Raw genomic sequence first — 22,850 nt, forward strand, 5'->3', positions numbered from 1 at the left:
TTTCCATGGTAGAAAGGTGAGGAGTGTGTTCAGCTGCTGGATGAGTCAAACATTCCGATTAAACTCAGTTCAACAAGAAGGTTCAATGATTCCTTGTTTTTTTTTTTTAAATCCCCATTCGTTTATTTCTTCTATGCTTCCATTTCAGAAACACTGAGAAACAGCTGGTAAAATGTTGGTGTTCTAAAGACCAGCAGTAATAAGCAGTGTTAAGATTCAGGGTGCTTTAGATAAATGCCCTAAAAAAATGTCTCTGACTTTTGAAAAAGAAAACTCTTTGCTTCAGCCTCGTAGCTAATGGTAGATACACAAGATACCAAAGCCCTGAGGAGCTTCTGACCTCTGCATCAGAGCTTTAAAAGATAAAGTTTGTAAAGATTCAAATGGACCAGAGACCATTTTCCAACGAAGACAGAGATTAAAATCATCTGTTTGTCCTTTGTAATGTCTCACACTGATACAGATCTGTTTCAGGATAAACATATTTCATTAACTTCACCAAACCATCTGAATGAACCTCAAAAAATAATCTCCAATTTGTTCCTATTTCCTAGTTGGAGTTTTCTTTCAGAAAACCTCTATCATTTTCCACATTTAATAAAAACTGCAGTTCCTGCTTCCTCCTCTTTTTGATTTGTCAGTGCAGAGAAAATATTGATTATTAGATGAGGACTCTCAGATGTGTTGTAGATATTCAGGTGAACTGTACAATAAGCTGGCCTCACCCTTCTTAAATTCTGATAATCACACGTCTGCAGGTTTCACATTACGTGTGAAAAGACACTTGATCACTGATAAGCCTATTGGACTGAGTGGCATGTGTGCATTTACTTCCTTGTAGATTAAGGTTGATAGACTGAAAGTTGATGCGTGTCAAGCACAGTTCTGTTACCTGAAACTTTCCATTTAAAGTTTGAAGAAATTACTGGACTGGGGTTAAATCATGTAAAAAGAAAAAGCGAAACAAAGAAGCCGGTGGACGTTTTACAACCAAAGACTGTGGACCAAAGCTCAAAATATGAATTGACTTTGTCTCAGCCTTGAATAGACCCACACTGTTTTGTCTTGGCTTTACCTCTACTCTGGTTTCTGCTCAGGAACCAGATCTGTTTGCCAAGTTCTGTTCAAGATCTGTTCAAGTATCAATGTGTAAAAATGCAAAGAAATAAAATCTGAATAAAACTTTTTCTCATGCAGTTGTTACAAACTACAATAGTAAAATGCATAAAACCACCAGACGCCAGTCTCAGGTACTGACTGAAAACTTTCCACTGTGAGATACTGAACTGATTCCCAGAAGTGAAATTAGGTTTTTCAGTAGCACAAGAGAGAGATACAAACAGGATGAAACCAGAGCAAAGAAAAATATATATATTAAGGAGAACTACAAATTCAAATTCAAATTAAATTGTATAATATGTATATACATATATATGTATGTATAAATAAACTATAGAAATATATATATATATATATATCAGGTACGCACAGTTTTGTTGAAAAACAGCACAGGTGCACTTTTGTATTTTATTTTAAGGTGATTTATTTTTTGTACCTTATTGTGTTTCTCTTTACCTTTACCTTCAGTGATATTTTGAGCCGGTGCAACAAAATCTTGTTCATTATACGTACTTCTGACGGAAAGTGAATGACAATAAAGTTCTCTGAATCTGAATCAATCTGTGAGGGTATAAAGGAAATATACAAAAAACCCAAAAAACAACATGCAAATTTAACAGATTCATTCACAAACACAATAACAGTCACACACTTTGCTCTTACAGATGCTGCGCGATGAGTGAGAGATTCTGCAGGTTAAACACAACAGAAACTAATTGCGTCTCCGAGACATGAGAAAGACAAACGAGGTCAGAGATAGCATCAAAAGTAAGACATCAGAAGACTGATACGGTGACAAGAGAGATCAACATGGGAGATTACAGAAACAGCCGTGTGTGGGAAGTCGGGTGAGGCAACACAATCTGTCACTGCCAGAAGATGCTGCATCAAAACACTCCCATCCTTCTGACCTGAGCAAGGTTAAGTCACCTGTCAAACAGGTCAAACCTGACCAGGAGTTCAAATCTGTAATCGCAACAAAAACTTTCACTGTGCCTCCAACTGCAGCTGAGCCTAAAAACACCTGTGGGTCCACTCAGTCCACTTCTCAGCTCTTTGAACGGGCTTCCTGTGTCCCACAGAACAGATTTTAAAATTCAGCACTGAATGATTAGGACCAAAATGCATTTCTCATCTGCTGCTCCTCAACGGACTCAGAGGTCCAGGCCTCTCAGATGGTCTGGGACAGGTCTGCTGTCTGTTTTACTTTTACGCACCATTTATCTGAAACAAACTCCTGGAAAACCTGAGGCCTCCTCCAACTCTCAGGTCTTTAAAATCAGAGCAGGACTTTTCTGTTTTTCGCTGCAAAATATCAAAATAAACTTGGTGCAATTTAGTCGTATCTTGCACTGCACTGCAAATACACTGTAATGTTCACTCTCCTATTTTATCTTATTCTTTTTTTTAATTTTATCTTATTCTTTTATTCTTATTAATCTTATGTCTCTGATATCGCCTCATGTTCCTTTTATATCTTGTGTAGTTGTGTGTAGTTACCTTAAATGTGCACAGTGCCTCTGGTTTCATTTCAAACAAGAAAAAAAATGAAACAAAAAGCACAATACCTCTGCCTTAATTACTCGGTAGCACTGTTCTGTAAAGAGTCATGTAGAAGGACTGGTTGTTAAAGCAACAGAAAGGCTTGTTATTGTTATGCACACCATCTGACTGGTCTAATCTACGGTACCAGTCAAAAGTTTGGACACACCCTCTCATTTAGTGGTTTTTCTTTATTTTTATTACTTTCTACATTGTAGATTCATACCGAAGACATCGAAACTATGAAGGAACACATTGGAATTATGTAGTTAACAGAAAAGTGTTAAACCAACCAGAATATGTTTTAAATTTTAGATTCTTCGAAGTAGCCACCTTTTGCTTTGATGACAGCTTTGCACACTAGTTTCGATGTCTTCGGCGTCTATCCTGACGCTGTTTTTATCGCCGCTGCCGACTTTAACCAGAGCAATCTAAGGATTCCCTGAACATTATCAACACGTGGACATTCCCACCCGCGAAAGAAACACACTGGATCATGTCCACAGCAACATGTGCGGTGCACGCAGGGCTGCACCCTGCCACAGCTTCAGACACTCAGGTGTTCCCACACCTGGCCTACAGACAACGACTGAAACAAACAAACCCTGTCACCAAACAAGTTAAACTCTGGACCCCAGAGACTGAGAGCACCCTGCAGGACTGTTTTACTCAGACAGACTGGGATGTGTTTAAAGCTGCAGCCAGGTACATTAGCACTAAACCAGAAGCCCTGGATAAACAGCCAGGTACGCTACATGCTGTGTGCTGGGTCCTTTGCATTTAGATCAGGCAATGAGACGGAGTCCAAAGCTGCGAGGTATGGACTGAGGAAAGACATTACAGCAGCCAAGAGGCAGAACAGAGAGAAACTGGACGGCTTCTACTCTAATGCTGACTCCGGGCAGATGTTGCAGGGTCTTTGCGTGATGTTCTTCAAACTTTGCACATATTATCACTGCTTGCCAAAGATGGAGTCAATATGTATTGGAGGTCAGAGGTCAAAGGTCAAGGCCACTGTGATCTTGTGTAAGTTTTGCTTGTGAACACCCAACACTAACCTTCCCAAACATTGTCATTATCACTGCAAAACACCCATAACCTCTACATCCGCTGCAAACAGGGACCCGACCGCGCGGAGGCAAACCACCGCCGTGCCAGACTTCTAGTTTCATTTATCTGGTGTTAAACTGTTGCTAAACTGCATGTGTGCAAATATAAAGAAACTATTGTGCCTGCTTACATGCACATGATGCTGCTCAGAGAAAAAAAAGAAACGAAAAGCAAAATACCTGTTTGACTGCATAATATCACTGCGCCCTGCAGAGAGATGTTGAAGAGCTGGTTGGTATAAGAACAGGAAGGAGTTTCATTGTCACTAATTTCATCTGATTAATGCTTGAAAAATATGGTATCATCATGTTTTGTTTACATCACTTTCACATCTGGAGGAAAAGGTGCTAATCATTTCTTAACATCTTTGATTTTCATCATTTGATTCAGTTCTTAAGACCGCGTGAGATTCAAGTGTAGGAGAATCTGGGACGGATGGAAGGACAGATGGACGGACGGACGGACGGACGGATGGACGCATGGACGGAAGGACAGACGTCCAGCCTCGGCTATCGCCGGCACAGAGGCATAATGATTAGAGTGAGAATGGTGTACAACGCATGTTACAATTAAAAATAATGTCTGGTGTCATATACAGTGCAACGACTGAGCTTAGATTTCGATTTCCTAACATGAGGTGTGAGAACACTGTCCCCGTGCTGCTGCCAATTAATAAAACATTTTCTTTGACACACACACATTAGGTTTCATTTTGAGCTATGAGTCACTCAAATAACACAAAATGTTTTGTCCACTGGAACCAGTTTTGCAGCTGAGCTATTGTTCTCTTACATAGTGTGCATGCCATTAAACTTGGGTGTCTCCAGCTTCTCCTGCTGGCCTTCAGGTGTATATAAAGATGCTGCAGGTGGATGTGAGAGGCAGAGGATCTGTGAAGAGAGTGGAGTTCTGGGCATCATGGTTTCCACACGGGTGCTCGTGCTTCAGCTGCTCCTGGTCTCACTGGTGTCTGCATCCCATCACTACGGTGGAACAGTGACGTTCACCTACAAAGGAAGGAACCCTGACGGATCCTTTAGGGTGAGAGATACGATAAAGATCTGCAGCATTTGTTATAGATAATGTGTGAATCTGTTTTCCCTGGTATGTGACAGAAATTTGTCTCATCTTATCACTGCTTTTATTATTACTGCTTTTGTTTTGTACAGCTTCATTTTTCTGATGATTCTGACAGAATATGGATAAATTTTACATTCATGGCAGCATACGTTTTTACTACCATTTATCATTTTACTGTCAAAATTATTTTTGCCTTTTAAAGACATCATCACATCATCTCAAGGATAAGACTTTGATGTGAAAAAAATGTGTTAGTGCTTAAGGTTATTTTACACCAAAACAGCAGATCTCTGTAACACCTCAGCACCTATGCATGGGTTTTTAGTGAAACATGTAAGGCAACAGTACATCTAATTTTCTTTATGTCCGTCTTTAAGAGCTGAATCAGTAAATGATGTAAAATAGTTTTTTAAATTCCTGTTTTCATTCTTGCTGTCAGCTGTATCCATGGTGCCCACTGAGACATTAAATTAAAAGTTCTCCTGTGTTTTGCATTTTTCTCCAAAATGCTTGTGCGACATAAGCGAGACACACACATCAGTTAGGTAAACTTAAGTAAACTTGAGTACACCCTAAACTATTTTATGTTGTGCACTAAATTTCTTTAATCAATATTTGCCTGCAAAATGATGTGCAGCCTGTTCACGGGAAAAAAAGGAGAATGCTGTGAAATTTCCAAGTGGCTTAAAGAGATGACTTCTAAACTTGATTTAGGAAAGATAAGCTATTTTGCAAATAAATAATCAAATGAGGTAAAATAAAATTCATAAGTTAGTGTTCAAGTATCTGAGATTTTAAAAGGAACTGCATGATATTTTGGTCACTTATTGTAGACTTTTTTTAAAAAATGTCCTTTAGCTACCTTCGTTGTTATCATATGTTCGTTGTCATTGTGGCTATCAAAACAGATTTTCTTTAAACCGATAGTGTTATGGAGCGATATAAGTGGTATGTCATTTACAAACACTTCCTGAGTTTCATAGAACAACCATCTCTAAACACACTACTGCTTCATCTGATCTTTTTCCACAGGTGGACATTCGCAACAGGGCAACCTTCGACGGGTGTCAGTACTCCCACTACTGGTTCTGTTACTCTGGCTACTGTGGCTATGACGTCAGAAGTCAGAGGGGTGTCCTCGACCGCAGCACCAACGCGCCACAGTACAACAATGAATGGTGTGAAACCGAAACAGTCATTACGAGTAACGTCCCGAGTGACAGACCTTTTCAAAAAAGGTGGGATTTTTTTTTTACAACTTAAAACATTTAAATATTGTTGCTGCTGTTGTTGACATTTACGTAACTGAGTAAAGTTTGTGGATCATCTTATTTATCAACCCAGATTCAGTTCCACACATCTGTATCTGATGCTTATCATAAAAGTAGAGGTTGTTTGATGCAGTATTTCAACCGTGTGGTTTCCACACATTTCAGGGCAGACAGCTGTTGTTGGATCTCAACACGCAACTGGGTTAGTAACTGGGATCTACTGACTTATGTGGATTTGGGAACAAGATCTGACACCAGACAACCAAACAGATCACCAGACATTGCCATTCTCCCTTTCCTCCGGTAAGTCTCCCGCAGTTAACCTGTTAACTTTGACCATTTTATTAAAGAAACTGCAGAATGTGAAAATATGCTCCTGCTGTCCAGACATAAGTCTTACACTCACATTTGTTCCTGAAGGATCTTTGGTAGAAGTTTGTTGCTAACTCATGTTAATGCGTCCATTCAAGAGTTCCTCAAAACTGCCCACGGACATTCCAGCTGGCGTCCACTGATCCTGATGGCGACAGAGTTCGATGCCGATATGGAAATCTCATAAATGTAGAGTGCAGCAGGTGCGACCGACCCTCAGGCTTCCACTTGGATGAGGTGAGTTGAAAAATCTATTTCCTAATACACCATTTATTAAGGGACTGATGCTTTTTAACTTCCTCTGATGCCTCTTTTAACTACTAAATATTCACATTGTTAGGACTCTTGCACATTGCACTACCACTACACCAGTGCCGACCCACGTGTTTTTGGATTTGAGTTGGTGGTGGAGGACTTCCCACAAAGCCCCATCACTCTGTCCTACACAGACAGATCCCAGTCCTTCAGAGCTCCGCTGACCAGGAGGAGGAGAAAGAGACAAATCGCCACCTCATATCCAACCACCACCACATTTGCATCCACACCGCCATGGTGGTGGTGGTGGTATAATACAGCCCCAGCCACAACCATAACAGCACCCACAACCACAACCACACCCACAACCACAACCACGCCCACAATCACCACCCCATGGTGGTGGTGGTATAATATACCCACAGCTGCACCCACATCCACAAATACACCCACGGCCACACCTACAACCACAACCCCATGGTGGTGGTGGCATACTACAACCACAACCACAAATACACCCACAACCACAACCCCATGGTGGTGGTGGTGGTATAATACAGCCCCAGCCACAACCACAACAGCACCCACAACCACAACCACACCCACAACCACAACCACACCCACAACCACAACCACGCCCACAATCACCACCCCATGGTGGTGGTGGTGGTATAATATACCCACAGCTGCACCCACATCCACAAATACACCCACGGCCACACCTACAACCACAACCCCATGGTGGTGGTGGCATACTACAACCACAACCACAACCACAAATACACCCACGACCACAACCACAACCACCACACCATACACTAGCACCGCGAGGCAGCTGTATGCCACCACACCTCCTCTCAGCAAACTACCTTTGCAGTTCTCAGTCCTTGGTAAGTTAGACTTTACTTGTCCTCATACATGTGTGACAATATATTTAATGCGCCAATCCACATTTAATCACATCGAGCAAAAACCCTGCTGCTGCACTGCCCTCAGACAGATGAAACGCCTGAACGTGTGGTGCTGCACATGCAAAGAATCCAAGTCCTCAGAAAAGTTTTTCAAAAGTTAAAAGATCTTTAACGTATTTATACAGTGGCTTTATTTTGCCTTTGACAACTGATGAAAAACACTTAGTGACATGACTGGATGTGACCAGAGTTCAAAAGCTGCGAAGGTTTGATCCACAGGCAGTGGCACAGCAACAGTTTACTTGTTTGTTACAGAATACTTGTTGCACTTTGGAATTTAAGCAGATCTTTTTTTTTTTTTAAACTCCAGTGGACCCACCTGCTCCATCATGTCAAGAGGGACTCTACCTGCCGAAGTTCGTGCACCCAACACCTGCAAATGGAGCACGAGTCCAAGCACAGGTCAACAAAGAAATTGAGATTAGAATCAAGGCACAAGCTGCATACGCAGTGTAAGTGAGAACCGACGTGATCAGTGAGGAGAACTCGTGGCAACAAAACACTCTTCGTGTTCTCGTCGTACAAGTAAGACAGCATACGTAATAATGAAGGAATATCTGGTTTCTTTGTTTTCACACAGAATATATGATATGATCATCAGTGGGCCACTGAACATCAGCAAGCACAGGAACACACATGACGAGTTTGTCATCAGGTGGACGCCTACCTCAGATGACCTGGGAGATCATTACCCAATCTGCTTTGCTGTTGAGTCAGCGACAGGGTGAGCCTTGGGTTCATTTCTTTTACAACTGAATTACTATATGTGTGATAAACCATCAATTAACGTTTTCCATATTTTGCAGGTCTGCTGCAACCAGTCTTCAAGTCACACAACATTCCCATGTCCACGGCACCCCAACTTCACAGTGAGTGACATTTCTCTGTGTTTGGTGTTTTGAAAAATAGACCTCAGAGCAACAAGGTCGAGTCAGCTGCTCAAAGCTCTGAAAAATTAAGGAATCTTTCAAGCTGCCAAGACTTAAAATAATTCACAGTCATTCAGAAAAGAAGCAAATATCTATCAAGAGTTACATCTAAAAGATGTTCGCATCTACTTTTTAAAACACGTCTCAAAATTTGTGTTCAATGTTTCTCAGGTCTGGCATCTATCAGTCTGAGATGAGGTGTGTCCTGGTGGACGTCAGGACTGAGCAAGGTGAGTCACAGAGATTCTAAGATGCTAGAGATGCTGAGATTCAGAACCATCAGTGTGTGAAACTCTTTTTTGGGACAAAATTTCACTCTTTTTGGTGTAAACGCAACCCAAAGCTGCGTTTAACACATTTCCACCACTAGAGGGCCGAAAGACTCTTGAACACAGGCCTGAAATACTGACAAGATAATCAGGCTGATGTTGTCACAGTTAACCTGGAAATAAACAACTGCCTACATGCAGTAGACATAAAAAATACTGCTTAATGCAGGTTTTGTCAAACAATATTTCTAAAAAAAATATTGTGGATATGTCATCGTAGTTTTTTTAATGGTTATATATATATATATATATATATATATATATATATATATATATATATATATATATATATATATATATATATATATATATATCCCTTGTTCCAGTTAAATCCCATGTGACCTGTAGTCAGTCCACAATGACAGTAGAGGTTGAGAAAGCTTCATTTGCTGGACTCCACGAGGATCATCTGCGGCTCAGTGATCCCACCAACACCGTCTGCAGCCTCCAGACACACTCCAACAGCTCTCACATCATCGCTGTCATCCCCCTAAACGCTTGTGGAACTCAGATCGAGGTAACAAGGGCTCATTCGTTTCATTAAACACTCTGCTTTTCTGTAAGTTATCGGTGTTGCTTTTTGTTTTCCTTCACTACATGAAGACTGAATGCATAACCTTTTACTTTGCAGGAAGACGACGACAACCTCATCTTCAAGAATGAAATCACCACGGTCGACAACAACAGAGACCTGATCACCAGGAAGCACCTGCTGGAGGTGCAGTTCTACTGCCAGTACCCCAAACGGGGAAATGTGACACTGGGCTTCACAGCACACAGGGACAACGTCACGGTGTGGGAGAGAGGCTTCGGCACCTTCACCTACGACTTTGAGTTCTACCCGACCAGCCAGTTCAGAACCGTTATTGATCCAAGTTCATACCCTCTGGAGTATGACATAGGTAGCAGGATCTACATGGAGATCGATGCCACCGCCTCAGTCAACAACACTGAGCTGTTTGTGGAGTCCTGCAGGGCTGCACCATATGACAACCCTAACTACCACCCAACCTACTCCATCATTGAACATGGGTATGAAAACACCTTCTAGTGCCAAAAAGAAAATAACAAAAATCCTGAAAGGATTTGTTGTTTACTTTATTTTATCTTTGACATAACCTGTGCTCTTTTTACCTCTGCCCCTGTGGTGGCACAGAGTGCAGCAGAGGCAATGTTCTTATATATAATATTTTGCTCTAACTAGGTGTGAAGTGGACCCAACAGTTGAAATCCATTCCCCCGACCATGAGAAACAATTCAAGTTCAGCATGGAGGCCTTCAAGTTCATCGGACAGCATGATCAGGTAAGCGGAGGATTATGGAATTAGATTTGAGCAGGTGACTGTAAATGTCTCCTGTCATACTTTTAAATGCTAAAAGGTTTGACATTTGACCCTGTGTGTGGGGCTTGATTACAAGTCTGCTGTTTGTCTACTAGAGGAGACAAAGGTAAGTCTTCTGATGTAATGACGGCGTGTCTCATCGTATTCAGGTGTACATCAGCTGCTCAGTGCTGATGTGTGAAGCAGGAAACCCCAACACCAGGTGTGCACAGGGATGCATCAACTCCACATGGCCAAGCGGCCACCATCACCGAAGAAAGAGAGAGGCCGTCATCCAGAGTGCAAATCACTTTATTTCCCAGGGCCCCCTGCGCATAAGGAGATCGGCAGAGGGAACCCGAGCCACAGGTATGAAAACTGGTACTGTTTTCTAAACAGCACACCTGCCCTGTTTGAGTTCCACTTTGACTTTGGACAAGACTGAAATCAAATCGTGTTTCTTGTTTCTACAGTGACCAACCTGAATCTGAACCTTGTATTCATCGCTGGATGTCTTCTTGCAGCTGTTGGCATGGTCTGTGGAGTGATCATGTACAAAGCCAAAATGTCAAAGGTCAAATACCAACCTTTGCCTGTATTTGAAAGTTAAGACAGCAGTGTGTGTGCAGAATGCCAAAGTGCATCAATTAAATTTGAATATTCCCTTATTTTGATTATTTGATTATTTTGGTAGCAGATTTTGGGTGTATCTCATTATGTACACATTTAAATGAATGAATTTTATATCAACATCCTTAGAAATGTCTACAGCTATCTTTGTATAAAGTGAAAGAAGAAATGCTCGAGTTAGGAGAAAAACTGTTGGGATGATCAGCTAGCACTGCAGCTGCTGGGTGATTTTTCAGTTGCTGTGTTTACAGATGTGGGATCCCATGTAGCTTTATAACCGTCTCTACTACTATGCATTACACTGTGATTTACAACAAGTATCCTGATTGATATGTGCTGTCCTCTGCAGTTATAATCATTATTATGTGAAAACCCCTCAATGGCTTTGGATAAATGAAACAGACTTTACTCCACTACTTGTTTAATGAATCAATAAAATTTACTGGTATGCCCTCTTACACATATTTGCTTTTGAATTATTTCCCACTTTTACACACACACACACACACACACACACACACACACACACACACACACACACACACACACACACACACACAGACCTTTCTCTATTATTGATCCACTCTCTATTATTGAGCACTCTCGCCTCACAGCAAGAGGGTTCCAGGTTCGAACCCTGGGCTTGCATGTTCTCTCCGGTTTCCCAGGTTAATTGGCTACTCTAAATTGCCCGTAGGTGTGGTTGTCTGTGTGGTCTGTGCCTCGCTGGGATAGGCTCCAGCCCCCCCGCGACGCTGACGGATTAAGGTGGACCAACCAACATAGTAATCACAACCAAACTAATCCATGAGTAAGGGAAGATTGAACTGTGGCAGCAAAATTGTTGATATTAAACAATTTTCATATTCACTTCACTATTTTAGAAAACAGGAAACACGCGAATCGTCACTTCTGAGAAGCAAAAACAGAATAATAACATATTGATTATTACTGTAGATTATTTCGGTCAGAAAAAAAAACATTTAAAAAAATTATCCCGGTAAAGCGCAATTGTACAATCTGTATTATAAATCCAAGTTTTGTTCGGTTGAACCACTAGATGGCGCAACTATTCTCTTTATTGTGCGTCCTACATCAATACGTATCGTTTTATCAGCAATTTCATCTGTAACCGCTGAATGTAGGTCACCCGGTGAAATGGTTATATGTTTGTAACGCTATTTGACCCATAAAATCATACTCCTCCATGCGGTGCTGCGACATTTCGAGGGGAAAATGCAGAGTTTTATTTTCTGTCACATTCTGTTGTAATTTTACTTTATCTGATGCTGGAACGAACTTCTGTAGCTGGGCCATCTACAAATCCATAAATATAAATAATGTCATGTTTAATAAGGGTTCTTGTTAGATGTGGTGTATATGGATTTACATATTATTATTAATAGACTACATTATATTCCTTCATAAACGATTATTCTGAAAGTGAAATAGTTCGTTTGACTGCAGAGGCAGTGGAAGCAGTCCACCTTTGAGAAATCCCAGACACGGTGGCCGGCGAATAAAAAGGTCTTGTAGATATTTAAAAACTAAATGACCCTTGTCTTTGTATCTTCCGCTGTGTGAATCCTTACCTGAGAGAGGCCTCGGGTCCTTACAGGAACCGAAAACGCGGCTGCTTCCTCCTGTTGCCGACCTGGGACGCGCTCCGTTTTCGTGGACTACCAGGCTAATGAGAGGCGCTAGCGACGCGGAGCCCACCATTGGCTGTCCCGACTGCCGAGGCTGGCAGGCAGTGGCGACAGGGAAGGATCGGACCGACGGACCTTTTGGTGGAAATACCGAGAGAACACCAGAACCTCGGACGGAAACGAAGGGAATATAAGTTTTTATTTGTCGGTTGGATTTTCCGAACGGACCAGAAACCTCGCTAACGTTAAATGTTGGCTGGAAGTTTTCGAGCCGTGATGTGGTGACGCGGCTCCACCGAATCGACGGGAAGCTAACGTTAGCCGATGCGCTAACGTTACTTCATAGATTAATCATTTCAGCAGAGCTTTGGAGTCCTATTTCAGGATTTTAAACCTCCCTTTTTAGTATTTTCGATCATGTAAGATAAAGAGTTTTGAGGTATTTTATCATGTTGTGTACTTTTATACAGAATAGAGCGTATCCTTAGGTAACTTCCTGACGTTATCTGAGCTAAGTTAGTATATGAAACTAGCAACCGTTAGCTACCTAGCTGGCTAGTAGCTAACATTTAAACTGACTTCAAGCCAAAGAACTCTGCTTCAAATTAGCTAACGCTAGCAGGGCTTCAACTGTCTCCACGTCACCTAACTGTATCATCACGTCTGCCTGTTGTGAAATGTTATTTTCGGCGAGTTGAACTTTACTCGTGAGGATGGCTGTTTGCTTTGAGAAGCAGAAATAGACACTTTACTCCCAAATCCAGATATGCAATCATCGAATCACCAGCTTACTTCATGCTAGCTTGCTAACGTTGAGTTAGCCAGCCAAACTTGGAATACTGCCCCCTGCTCACTTTATGTGGATTTCGTATTGAGGCCTTTAGGAAATTATCCCTTTTTTTCCACCGAGGAGACCCTTTTCACAGCCTTAATGCTTCCCAGACTCGGAATGGAATTCATATCTTGTGAATGACACTAGATATTTGTGAAGGCTGAAGGTTGTGACATACAATTGGAGCACCTGGACTTTGTTGACGTTTAGTCGGCATCATAAAACATAGTGGAACGGCATTTGGATTAACGTTATTCCTCAAAGGTGAGCCACAGACACATGTGAACACACATAAGTTAAAGTTTTTTGTTAGCTGTGATAATCTTTTCATAAATGCTGCAATTGTGTGTAACTGAATCGTAGTGGATAACACTGATTCAACTGTGTGTGTGTACTTTTTGTTTTCCATGGCCATAGTTATTCTCCATTACAGGAACCGTAACTGCAGAATGTTACGAGGCAAAACTTGTCCAAGGTTAAGATTTTATTTGTTCGATACTTGCAAATCCATTTATAATTGCTCAAATCACATCCTAACCGAGTCACAAACGGTGGTGTCCTCAGTCTTCTGTCTTTAAAGTCTTACATTTTAAGTCTACTTAAGCGTACTGTTTCCAGATCTTGATCTGTTATCTTTACTTTTTGACGTATGCCATGTCCATGCTAAGTTACACTCGACCCACCATCTGTCACTCCCTCTCATGGATGCTGAGTGACCCTCCCCCTCGTAAACATTGTTGAGCCTGAGTGGCTTGACCTCGATATGGAGAATTGGTTTTCTATTTTTCTCTAGATAAATTAGGTTAAGTTCTGCTCCTTCCAACAGACATTTTGTTTATCTCCAGAAACATGTAATCTGTACTTGCTGTTAATTAAGCATGGCAGGTTGATTTTTGTCTGGTTAATTTGCATGTAACAAGAATGGTCCAGTTCAGTTGTTGGAAGATACAGTAGAGCATAGTGCACTGAACCGAGCACAGTGGTTTCTGAAAGCAAATGGTTTTTGGCATCTCAGGTGATGCAAAGAGTAAGATGAAGGGGAAGCTCTGCCGGCCTCTAAGTTCCACTTGTTCCAATTTGTAAATTGTTGTTCCTTGTAGGTATGTTAAATCCAGCTCACATGATACTTGGCTTTTTGTCTAGCAGTCTGTCTACAGGATCTAAGCCCCTTGGTGTGGAGAGTGGCTCTAATTCCCCAGACCTTCCTGCTCAGCTGCTGTTAAATGCAGCTTTACTCAACAAGCTTCAGACAGCACAGCTTTCTTAGTTGCCTGTGATTGATTTAAGGCAGTGAAGGCATACTTGACTGTTTACTCTAGGCAAGTGTATTATGGTTGTAGTTAACAGTTAGTAACAATCAGTAAGCAGGTTCGGTTGATCTGGCTCTGTTTTCCTTTCTGCTTAGTTGCTGTAAATGCCAGTTGCTTTGGTGTCTGCACATCATGCTGATTAAATCACCCTGGAGGTGCACTTTTAAACCTGCCCGCTCTCTTCTCTTTTATCTCAAATCTGTCGAGAGAGGTTCTTTTTCAGAACATTATATATTTGTTCTATTTTGAAACCAAATTTAAACTGCATAAATTTACATGAGGACACAATGTTTTACGCTGTTGAGCTATAAATTTGAATTGATATTTTGAGGCAAGAATGTGTATACCATTGTTCCCACAAAATTATTTGATTTCAGTCATTTGTTCTCCATCTTTTCTTAACACTTCTTCTGGTGTAATTTGGGATGACTGTTAATGAGGAGAATGAATGGAAACCTATGTCCAAATTCTGGCTATGGCTTTGAGGAATCCCAGCCAATACAAACTCAGCTCTGCTTGGACAGAAGTAATGTTTTAAATTGATTCGTGCCTTGACTCTAACATAAAAAAAGGATTTGTGAGAAAGTTTTTAAATTAAATTTTTGAATTAAATTTTGTTTGTGGCTCAAAGTGAATATTTTTTAATGGTGAAGTTTCTTTCTAGAAACAAAATTTGGGTTATGTAGGATTATCCATAGGCCTCACTGTGAATTGTTTTAACTGTTACGATTGCCAGAGACCCGCTGGGTGTGCTGATTTATTCCTTTGCCATACAAATCAGACATCTGTGCTCACACCTCTGTGCTTTTCTTCTTCTCTCCTTTCCTGCCTCATAATTCTCTTCTTCCATCTATTTCCAAACTGTCTCTCCTCCTGCTGTGTCCTTTGGCCCTACTCTCCTGGTTATAGATGATGTGCGAGGTGATGCCCACCATCAGTGAGGCCGAAGGGCCCGGCACGGGAGGCGGCAGTGGTCGACGGGGCTCTGGCTCTCCTCTGCAGTCGGACTCAGAGGGTCACTTCGAGTCGCTGATGGTGTCCATGTTGGAGGAGAGGGATCGTCTTCTTGAGACCCTGAGAGAGACTCAGGAGAATCTGGGCTTGACTCAGAGCAAATTGCACGAAGTGAGCCATGAAAGGGACTCACTGCAGAGACAACTTAACACTGCTTTGCCACAGGTAAGTGAGAGAACCCTCTGTCCATTTTCTCCAGAGAAGCCAGCTGTAGAATTAGATGAGTGTACTGTGAGATCACAGACATTTATCAGCTGTAGTAATCTTATACCACATTCAGACAGCAGACAGGTGTATGATGAGGGTCTGCTCAACGTGTTGGTCCCCCATTGGACCCGTGTATGCCTGTCTCTGTTAGTAGAAACTCCAGTCTGCAGTGTAGTTTCAAACACTTCACTGATAAACCTGAGAATTAATTACATCAAATAATCTACTAGATAAAAGTTAAGTTTTAGTTTCACCTCCTGATCACCCACATGCACGCTTTCTATTCTTCTCTCCCTCTCTCTCTCTCTCTCTCTCTCTCTCTCTCCCATGGTGGGTTGGTTAAATGACAGCGTTGGTTTAAACATGGTTATCATTAAATTAAGTTCCATTCCCTTTGATAATCCCATTTTACCAAACCTTGTCAGCATCCGACCTGTGTCCAGCCCAAAGCACCAGTGCCCTGTGAAGCACCTTTCCTGCCTGGGTCCTGTATTGTTAGCCCAGGTGTCAGTTTCATTTTTGGATGACAGATCTTTGGCTCTCACAGTGGACAAAGTGGTACCAGTCTGGAATGATTGTTAGAGTTGTATGGCTGACTGATTGCACGGTGCAACGGGGGTGTGCACCAAGGAAAGCTATAAACCATTTTACTACAAGTCGAGTTCGTTTTTCATGAGTAGTGTAGTTTAATAAATAACATAACGACCGATTGATAACGTAAACTTCATATGAGTGAAGATGTTGGCAGAAACCACGAGGAGTGCTGTGTCCTTGGCGAGAAAGTATTTTGGTTTTAGCAAAAAGTGATGCAGAGTGAATGGAAGTGAAGAGGCTTCATCTTCATATTTGAGAGGGAAAATTGGAACACAATCTGTTTTGCAAAACATGAAAACTTCAGCACTGCAGTGCATACAATTAGTATGCAGTAAGCTCCTTACTGTTCATAGCTGTGCTTCTGTTTCTGCTATTTGCATAATGTGGTGGGAATCTTGATCCCGGCTTTGTCCATCTGCTTTCACGTCTCTGTTATATGATTGACTCATGTTTCTACCCTCTGTGGTCTTAAATTTAAAACAAAGGGATCAAGTTTCCAGCTTTTAATGATGCACAAGAGGCTGGCAATCAGTTCAGCATCGTAGTTTTAGTTGAACTGGCATTGTTTATACAGAGAACATGGTGTTTGTTGTACATTTTATTAAGTGTGGAAGGGAACTGAGAGGCTTTCAGACTGTGAGTGATCAAAGTTCAGAATGAGTCTGTGGATTGTGAAGAGAGCAGGTTACACAGTTCTCTAACTCATACTGTCCCAACTTTCCTGGAACATCAGATGGTAAGAAGTGATGTTTAACACACACGTGGGATGCAGAGACCTTTCTTTGCTGCTCTGTGTTGTACAGCCAAGAAAACTACATCCACAGTCCAAACACTCGGACGCTGTGTTAGGACTCTGATTTGTTCACTTGACATGTAATGTAGTGCAGAATAAATATACTGTACAGCATTACCATCACCAGCATCACACAAGCTCGTCTGTTTATTGGATGTTGACTTGATGGCAGCATTGGAGGTGAACTACTCACACCATGTTTACATACTATGTAAAGTAAGTCTCCAGACTTTGCATACACTGCACAGTCAAACTGTCATTATTATTAATTAATTCTCAGAGGTTTCCAGTTTATGGACCACAAGAACAGATTCATAAATGTAACACTTCAAAATACATAAATAATACTGATAAAACATTTGTGGACTTAATCTCCAGTCAGTCATTTACTGAACCTGGCAAATTAATTGTCCTAACCTATAGACAACGAAAGATTTATTCAGGATAAAAAGCTAAAGCTATTAAGGGTCTGTAATCCTGTTGACAGAGAGGCGTCGCACAATGCTTGAGTTTTTGAACCGTTTCCTTCCATCACATATTTTTAGGCTTTGATGGAGCAAAATGGAATAATTTAGGAAAAATGATAAAATAGCTTAATCGAACCGAAGAAATTCTCTTAAGACCATTTGTAAACAAAACACCCACAGTGGTGCCTGCTCTGTTATTGTTCTTGTTAGGATTTGATGAAGCCAGTGTAATAGGAAATAAGTCACCACAGCTGCTTCTGTCCGTATTTCAGTTCTCATTCTGTGTATCTGTGTAGAAGTGACTGAGGCCTTCAGTCAGTGCATCTGTGTGTGTGTACGTGTGCGTGCACGCTCCTGCTTATGCTCCTGTGGAGTTGTCAGCTGATCATCTGGCTGTCTGCCAGGCCTCCTGGGATTTGTATCTGGAAGGCAGGAAAATCTGGCTGTTAAACAAGTAGAAACAGTTTATAATCTGTAATCTAGTGTTAATACACCATGCAAAATTCTTTTGTTTTCAGTGTACTTTTCTTGTAAATTTGAATTCCGCTAATAGATTAATTAGATTTTGAAATTTTGGGGAATTTGATCACCTGATTTTATATTAAATGAAGATTTATGAAAATTTAAAGAGTATACTGAAGACGACAATACTGCCCAGATACTGCTGTGGTACTGTCCTCTGGCCTGTGTATTCGTCACGTTCTGTTTCTGAAAGTCTGGTCGTGGGTGAATTCGTATCTACTTTGATTTTTACTAATAAAACTCTGCTGCTACATCATTTCCGATAAACCTTGACTTCACTCAGTTGTCAGTACTGAAGGTCCTACATAAAACAGTGTCAAAATCGAAAATGTCTTGTGTTGCATGTTTTGGATTTCAGTTGCTGTGATAGCCAGCTCTGTTTACACCAGCACATGTAACTCGTGGTGTTTTCTAGTCTCTGGTCTTCCAATGATGTCTTGTTGTGTTAACCCTTATCAACAGTGAATAATGAATGTGTACACTAGATACACAGTTGGGTTCTCTGATCTGAAGAAATAGGGACATTTTAAACTTCATTTGACAATGGACTGAAGAAAAAAGTGAAGGTGGTAACCAAAGGGAAATATAAAATCAGCAACAAGTCAACACAAAGAAGGAACTGCAATTAACTATTTACCAGATACCTGCACTGAAATAAATGATTGTTAACCTAAATATGAATGAAAGTGGTGCCACTTTTAACGGTTGTGTTGCAGAGAGTTTAGGTCTTCAGGCTAGAAGACGCTAGAAGGGGAAGTGCAATTTTCTCACTTGTTCCCTCCCTCCTGGTGAGAGTACCCTTCGACTGGAATGTACAAACATTCCAGAGCAGCTTGCTCACATGTGAACAGCTTTTTCAAACTCCAGTGGTGCCCTGTCGGATGGTGCCCCGTCGGATGGTGCTTATTTGTCCTTTTTTTGCTTTATTTATTCCGTCTGCAGGCCAAATCGGTCTCACTCTCCATCAATCACATGTCATCTTGTGGCTGGTTCAGTGACAGCAGTTTTAATGTGTGCATGGATGTATTTCTTTAGTAATCCACTTTTAGCTCCCACATGTTGCGGTGAAGTCAGTTTCAGTGCTTCTGTGTCAGCTAAGGCTTGTAATAGTTTTGCTTGAAGTGGGCATCGCTGGGTGTGTGTGTGTGTGTGTGTGTGTGTCTGCTGGCAGTGAATATCCAGCTGTGTCGTACAACTGCTGTGAGGCTTGTTTAGGCCGTAGTTAGCTACATGCTTCGTTGCTTCATTCGTGTGTTTTCCACACACATTTTTAGCCAAACTTCCGAATGTCTAGCCAGACTCTGGGAAACCACTAGCTACTTAATTGTTGTGACCAGATGGCATCATCAAATGCACGAAATGCCCCTTCAGATTCAGTGAGTGGTGAGGGAACTGTCTGAGCATAAACAAGCGTGTCTGGATCACACATTTGTGCAGCGGTGTCCTTGAACATTGGCGATAGTCGTGTCAGCAACCTCCAAAAGCTCACGTTGTTTGTGGTGTTGTAGTAGATCTGGTGAGGCTTATTACTTTTGGGTGGTATTATATTAATTTAATATAACTGCATACATGTAAATCGGTATTCTTTTATCCAGCAAGTGAATTACAGGGGAAATGAAGTTAATGAGACAGAAGAGCTCCACTGATATCCCACTTCCCTGATTGATATCATGGGTCACTTTTAAAGTGATGGGTGATGTGTAAGATGATTGGATATCCTGTGTCAGTGAGTCCACAGTTAAAGTGTCTTTGCTCCGCTGCCAGCTCTGACATATGATGCTTGTTGTACAATAATCAGGCAGTTTAGTGCATACCTGACACTGTAAACTCGGGAAGCCCCAGAGACTGTTGTTCAAAAAGGTTCATGTTTGATGCTAAAGTGGTCTTACGGGATGTTCAGACCACAAACAGCTCCACTTTGAAAAATGCAAGGAGCTGTAGCTTCAGGTACAAGTGAAATACAATCCAGGAAGGCTGGTCTGAGTAATAGATCCCCCAACCAGCCTGTCACTCAGAGGACCCTTGTTTGTTTTGGAGCGATGCACACTCAGTATTTGAGGATATCAATGAATGCACTTACTCGATTTGCAGTTTGAATAAGTTTCAGGTATTTGGTGTAGTCGGCAAAAAATGTGGCATACGTTTAAAAGTCAAAATTCTGTCTTGTTCTGTAATTTAAAAACAATCATAGATGTAACTCTGCCGTTTGTTATTTGTGAAATGTGCATTAAATGACAAAAGAAAAAAGAGAAAAGACAAAATTCAGATTCTGGCTGTTGCTCTGTTTTGGTGCTGTTAGACCTTTTGATTGCATGTTAATTGATTGCATGTTAATTGATGGACTAAAACGCTTGGTTGGTGTGACAGGAATCACTCTAGACTGTTTTTAGTTTTACCTGTGTCAGTTGGGAATGTCTGGTCTAGCTATGCAAATAGGACCTGCAGTGCTCCTGTTGCATCTATTCTGGACCTGTGACTGTTCTCTACCTACATGTTACCACTGCATGCAGTATTTATTTTCATTGTTATGCTGACATGTATAAATCTAAGACCTATTCTTGGTAACCTTATGCACACACCGTCCTGCAGACTTAGGATCCTGGATGTGAAGTAACTTTCTGATATTGAATGCTCTTAAAACTGTAGTAATGGAGTTTGGTCCTGAAGCACACGCGTACTATGTAAATCAAACTCTGGTTTCTCGGGGTTGCCAGTGCACACATTCAGCCTTCTCTAAACATTTCAGCTATCTGTCAGATCAAGGAATATCACAAACATTAGATCCCTTACATTCAGTCAAGCACAAACTCTTAAATTCCTTTGTCTCCTGCCAAAGACACATTTTTATAAACTGGCTTTTAATTAGTGCTTTTTGTCTTTGTTTTGTTTTTAGTCTCTATAGTTTTTATATACAATTTTTAAATTTTGTAGTAGTTCTATGTATTTTCTGTTTTTGTCTGTGATTCACTTTGAAAACTTGTTTTAAAAAAATGTTAAATAAATACAGGATTATTATTGTATGTTGCTCCTTATTTTGAAGGCGCCAATGGGCCGCACTGACCAAATGTGATATTCCAGTCTGTGGCACAATGGCATGAATTTAGTGTGCGCAGTGCTGAGGCAGAGAGACAAAGGCGGACTTGTTCCACTCTCTGACATGAAAGTGACAGAGTGCAAGTTTTTCCTTTTGCCTTCAAATGTGAGCTGAATTAGTAACATAAAAGGAAACAGATAGAAGATGGGAGTGAAGGCCACGCTCCTCTGTTTAGTTTGGCCCAAAAGCCAACTGCTCTCTGCGGTCAGCTTCCTGCAGCCTTTAAGTATCCCACATTACTTAGTTCTGTACTGGTACTGCTTTTTTTTTGGTGGAGCAGTTGCCTGCAACAAGGCATTGTGTTATGTTCAAGCCACTGGTTTATTTAAGAAAGTGGTCCCTATGTGTGGAGCTTAGTGCAGTATACCTCTTAATAATGTTGTTCTTGGAGAGCAAGGTTTCATATATTAGATGATGTATGGTACCTTTTTAATTTCAGTTTAACTGCTGTTTGTAGAGCTTCACCCGCACTGCTCGACAATTGTGATTGGTAACTCCTTATTTTATGTGTCTGAAAATTCAAATTTATTTCCAAATCACCTCCTAAGAATTTTCCTGGAAAGAGCCATTTGATTTGGTACTGAGGTGACCGGGGCTGGGGCCTGGGCCTGGGCCTGGGCCTGGGCCTGGGCCTGGGCCTGGGCCTGGGCCTGGGCCTGGGCCTGGGCCTGGGCCTGGGCCTGGGCCTGGGCCTGGGCCTGGACCGGGGCCTGGGCCTGGGCCGGGGCCTACGCCTACTATTCTACCTTGTAGCCACATCTGTTACACATGTGTCAGGTTATGATGGTTTTCCAAACTGCAGTGAGCACCTCTACAACTCATTAGCTCACGCTGCAGCTTGTCAGCTGTGATAAGTTGTGGAAGAGAATGACCGGCTTATGATACTGTTGTTTTGATGCAGTGAATAGACACAGCTGAAATGATAGTTTGTTCCCTCTGACAGACACACATCATGGAGGAGAAGGATGCTCAGTTACTGAAGCGTGTGGAAGAGAGAGAACATAGGATGTAATAATACAGTCAGGAGTCAGGACATTCACGTATGCATATGCATTATCATGAAGTGTACAGGGCAACACGTGTGCAGAGCTGTACATGAAGTAAACCTACTGCAATAATGTGCAAACCAAATGATGAATTAGTCTATTGGTGGGCTTTAGTTGTGGAAAAGAGGCGGTGCAAACGAGGAGCATTCGGTCAGCTCCTTTAGGTTGACTTTTTTTTTTTTTTTCTCCGGCAGTGTGTGTTTGGGCAGCAGGCTAAGCAGCTCTGAATAGGAGCCATTGTGGTGTCTAATTAGTTTTTGACGGTGAGTCCTCCTCTAGGAGAACAGATGCCCTCCGCTCAGTGTCAGATTTCAGCACACGCTATAAGCTTTTAAGAACGGCTAAAGTCATTATGTAGGAGGTACGCCTATTGGTTCCGATCTGAGTTCCAA

The 22,850-nt window shown here is 41.5% G+C and overlaps 2 protein-coding genes across 6 annotated transcripts in view; both read left to right on the plus strand.

Annotated features, from left to right (window-relative positions):
• The first annotated feature begins 4,644 nt into the window (after positions 1–4,644).
• LOC121183324 lies at positions 4,645–11,388 on the plus strand. The gene is made up of 14 exons (XM_041040358.1): positions 4,645–4,812; positions 5,884–6,089; positions 6,288–6,425; positions 6,593–6,731; positions 6,835–7,639; positions 8,031–8,172; positions 8,301–8,444; positions 8,527–8,589; positions 8,821–8,879; positions 9,305–9,495; positions 9,610–10,010; positions 10,183–10,282; positions 10,471–10,669; positions 10,774–11,388. The coding sequence occupies exons 1-14, from the start codon at positions 4,690–4,692 to the stop codon at positions 10,908–10,910; spliced, it is 2,847 nt and encodes a 948-aa protein (XP_040896292.1). The 5' UTR covers positions 4,645–4,689; the 3' UTR covers positions 10,911–11,388.
• Positions 11,389–12,535: 1,147 nt separating this feature from the next.
• ppfia1 (PTPRF interacting protein alpha 1) overlaps positions 12,536–22,850 on the plus strand; it is a 34,704-nt gene continuing 24,389 nt past the window's right edge. Inside the window, exons 1-2 of one of the 5 annotated variants that reach the window (XM_041036714.1) lie at positions 12,536–13,675; positions 15,631–15,900. In XM_041036714.1, coding sequence (XP_040892648.1) covers positions 15,631–15,900 — 270 coding nt within the window. In that variant the 5' untranslated portion in view covers positions 12,536–13,675. The remainder of the gene's footprint in view (positions 13,676–15,630; positions 15,901–22,850) is intronic. The other 4 variants (XM_041036728.1, XM_041036722.1, XM_041036745.1 and 1 more) reach the window with 4 other exon arrangements.

The sequence above is a fragment of the Toxotes jaculatrix genome, chromosome 1, assembly GCF_017976425.1.
Source record: "Toxotes jaculatrix isolate fToxJac2 chromosome 1, fToxJac2.pri, whole genome shotgun sequence".
In the NCBI taxonomy this organism is placed as follows: Eukaryota; Metazoa; Chordata; class Actinopteri; family Toxotidae; genus Toxotes; species Toxotes jaculatrix.

Bases quoted from the DNA above. Each gene is read 5' to 3' on its own strand.
- LOC121183324 (XM_041040358.1), top strand. From the start codon at position 4,690: ATGGTTTCCACACGGGTGCTCGTGCTTCAGCTGCTCCTGGTCTCACTG. The intron at 4,813-5,883 runs GTGAGAGATACG...CTTTTTCCACAG, and splicing joins ACCCTGACGGATCCTTTAGG to GTGGACATTCGCAACAGGGC. The intron at 10,670-10,773 runs GTATGAAAACTG...TTGTTTCTACAG, and splicing joins AGAGGGAACCCGAGCCACAG to TGACCAACCTGAATCTGAAC.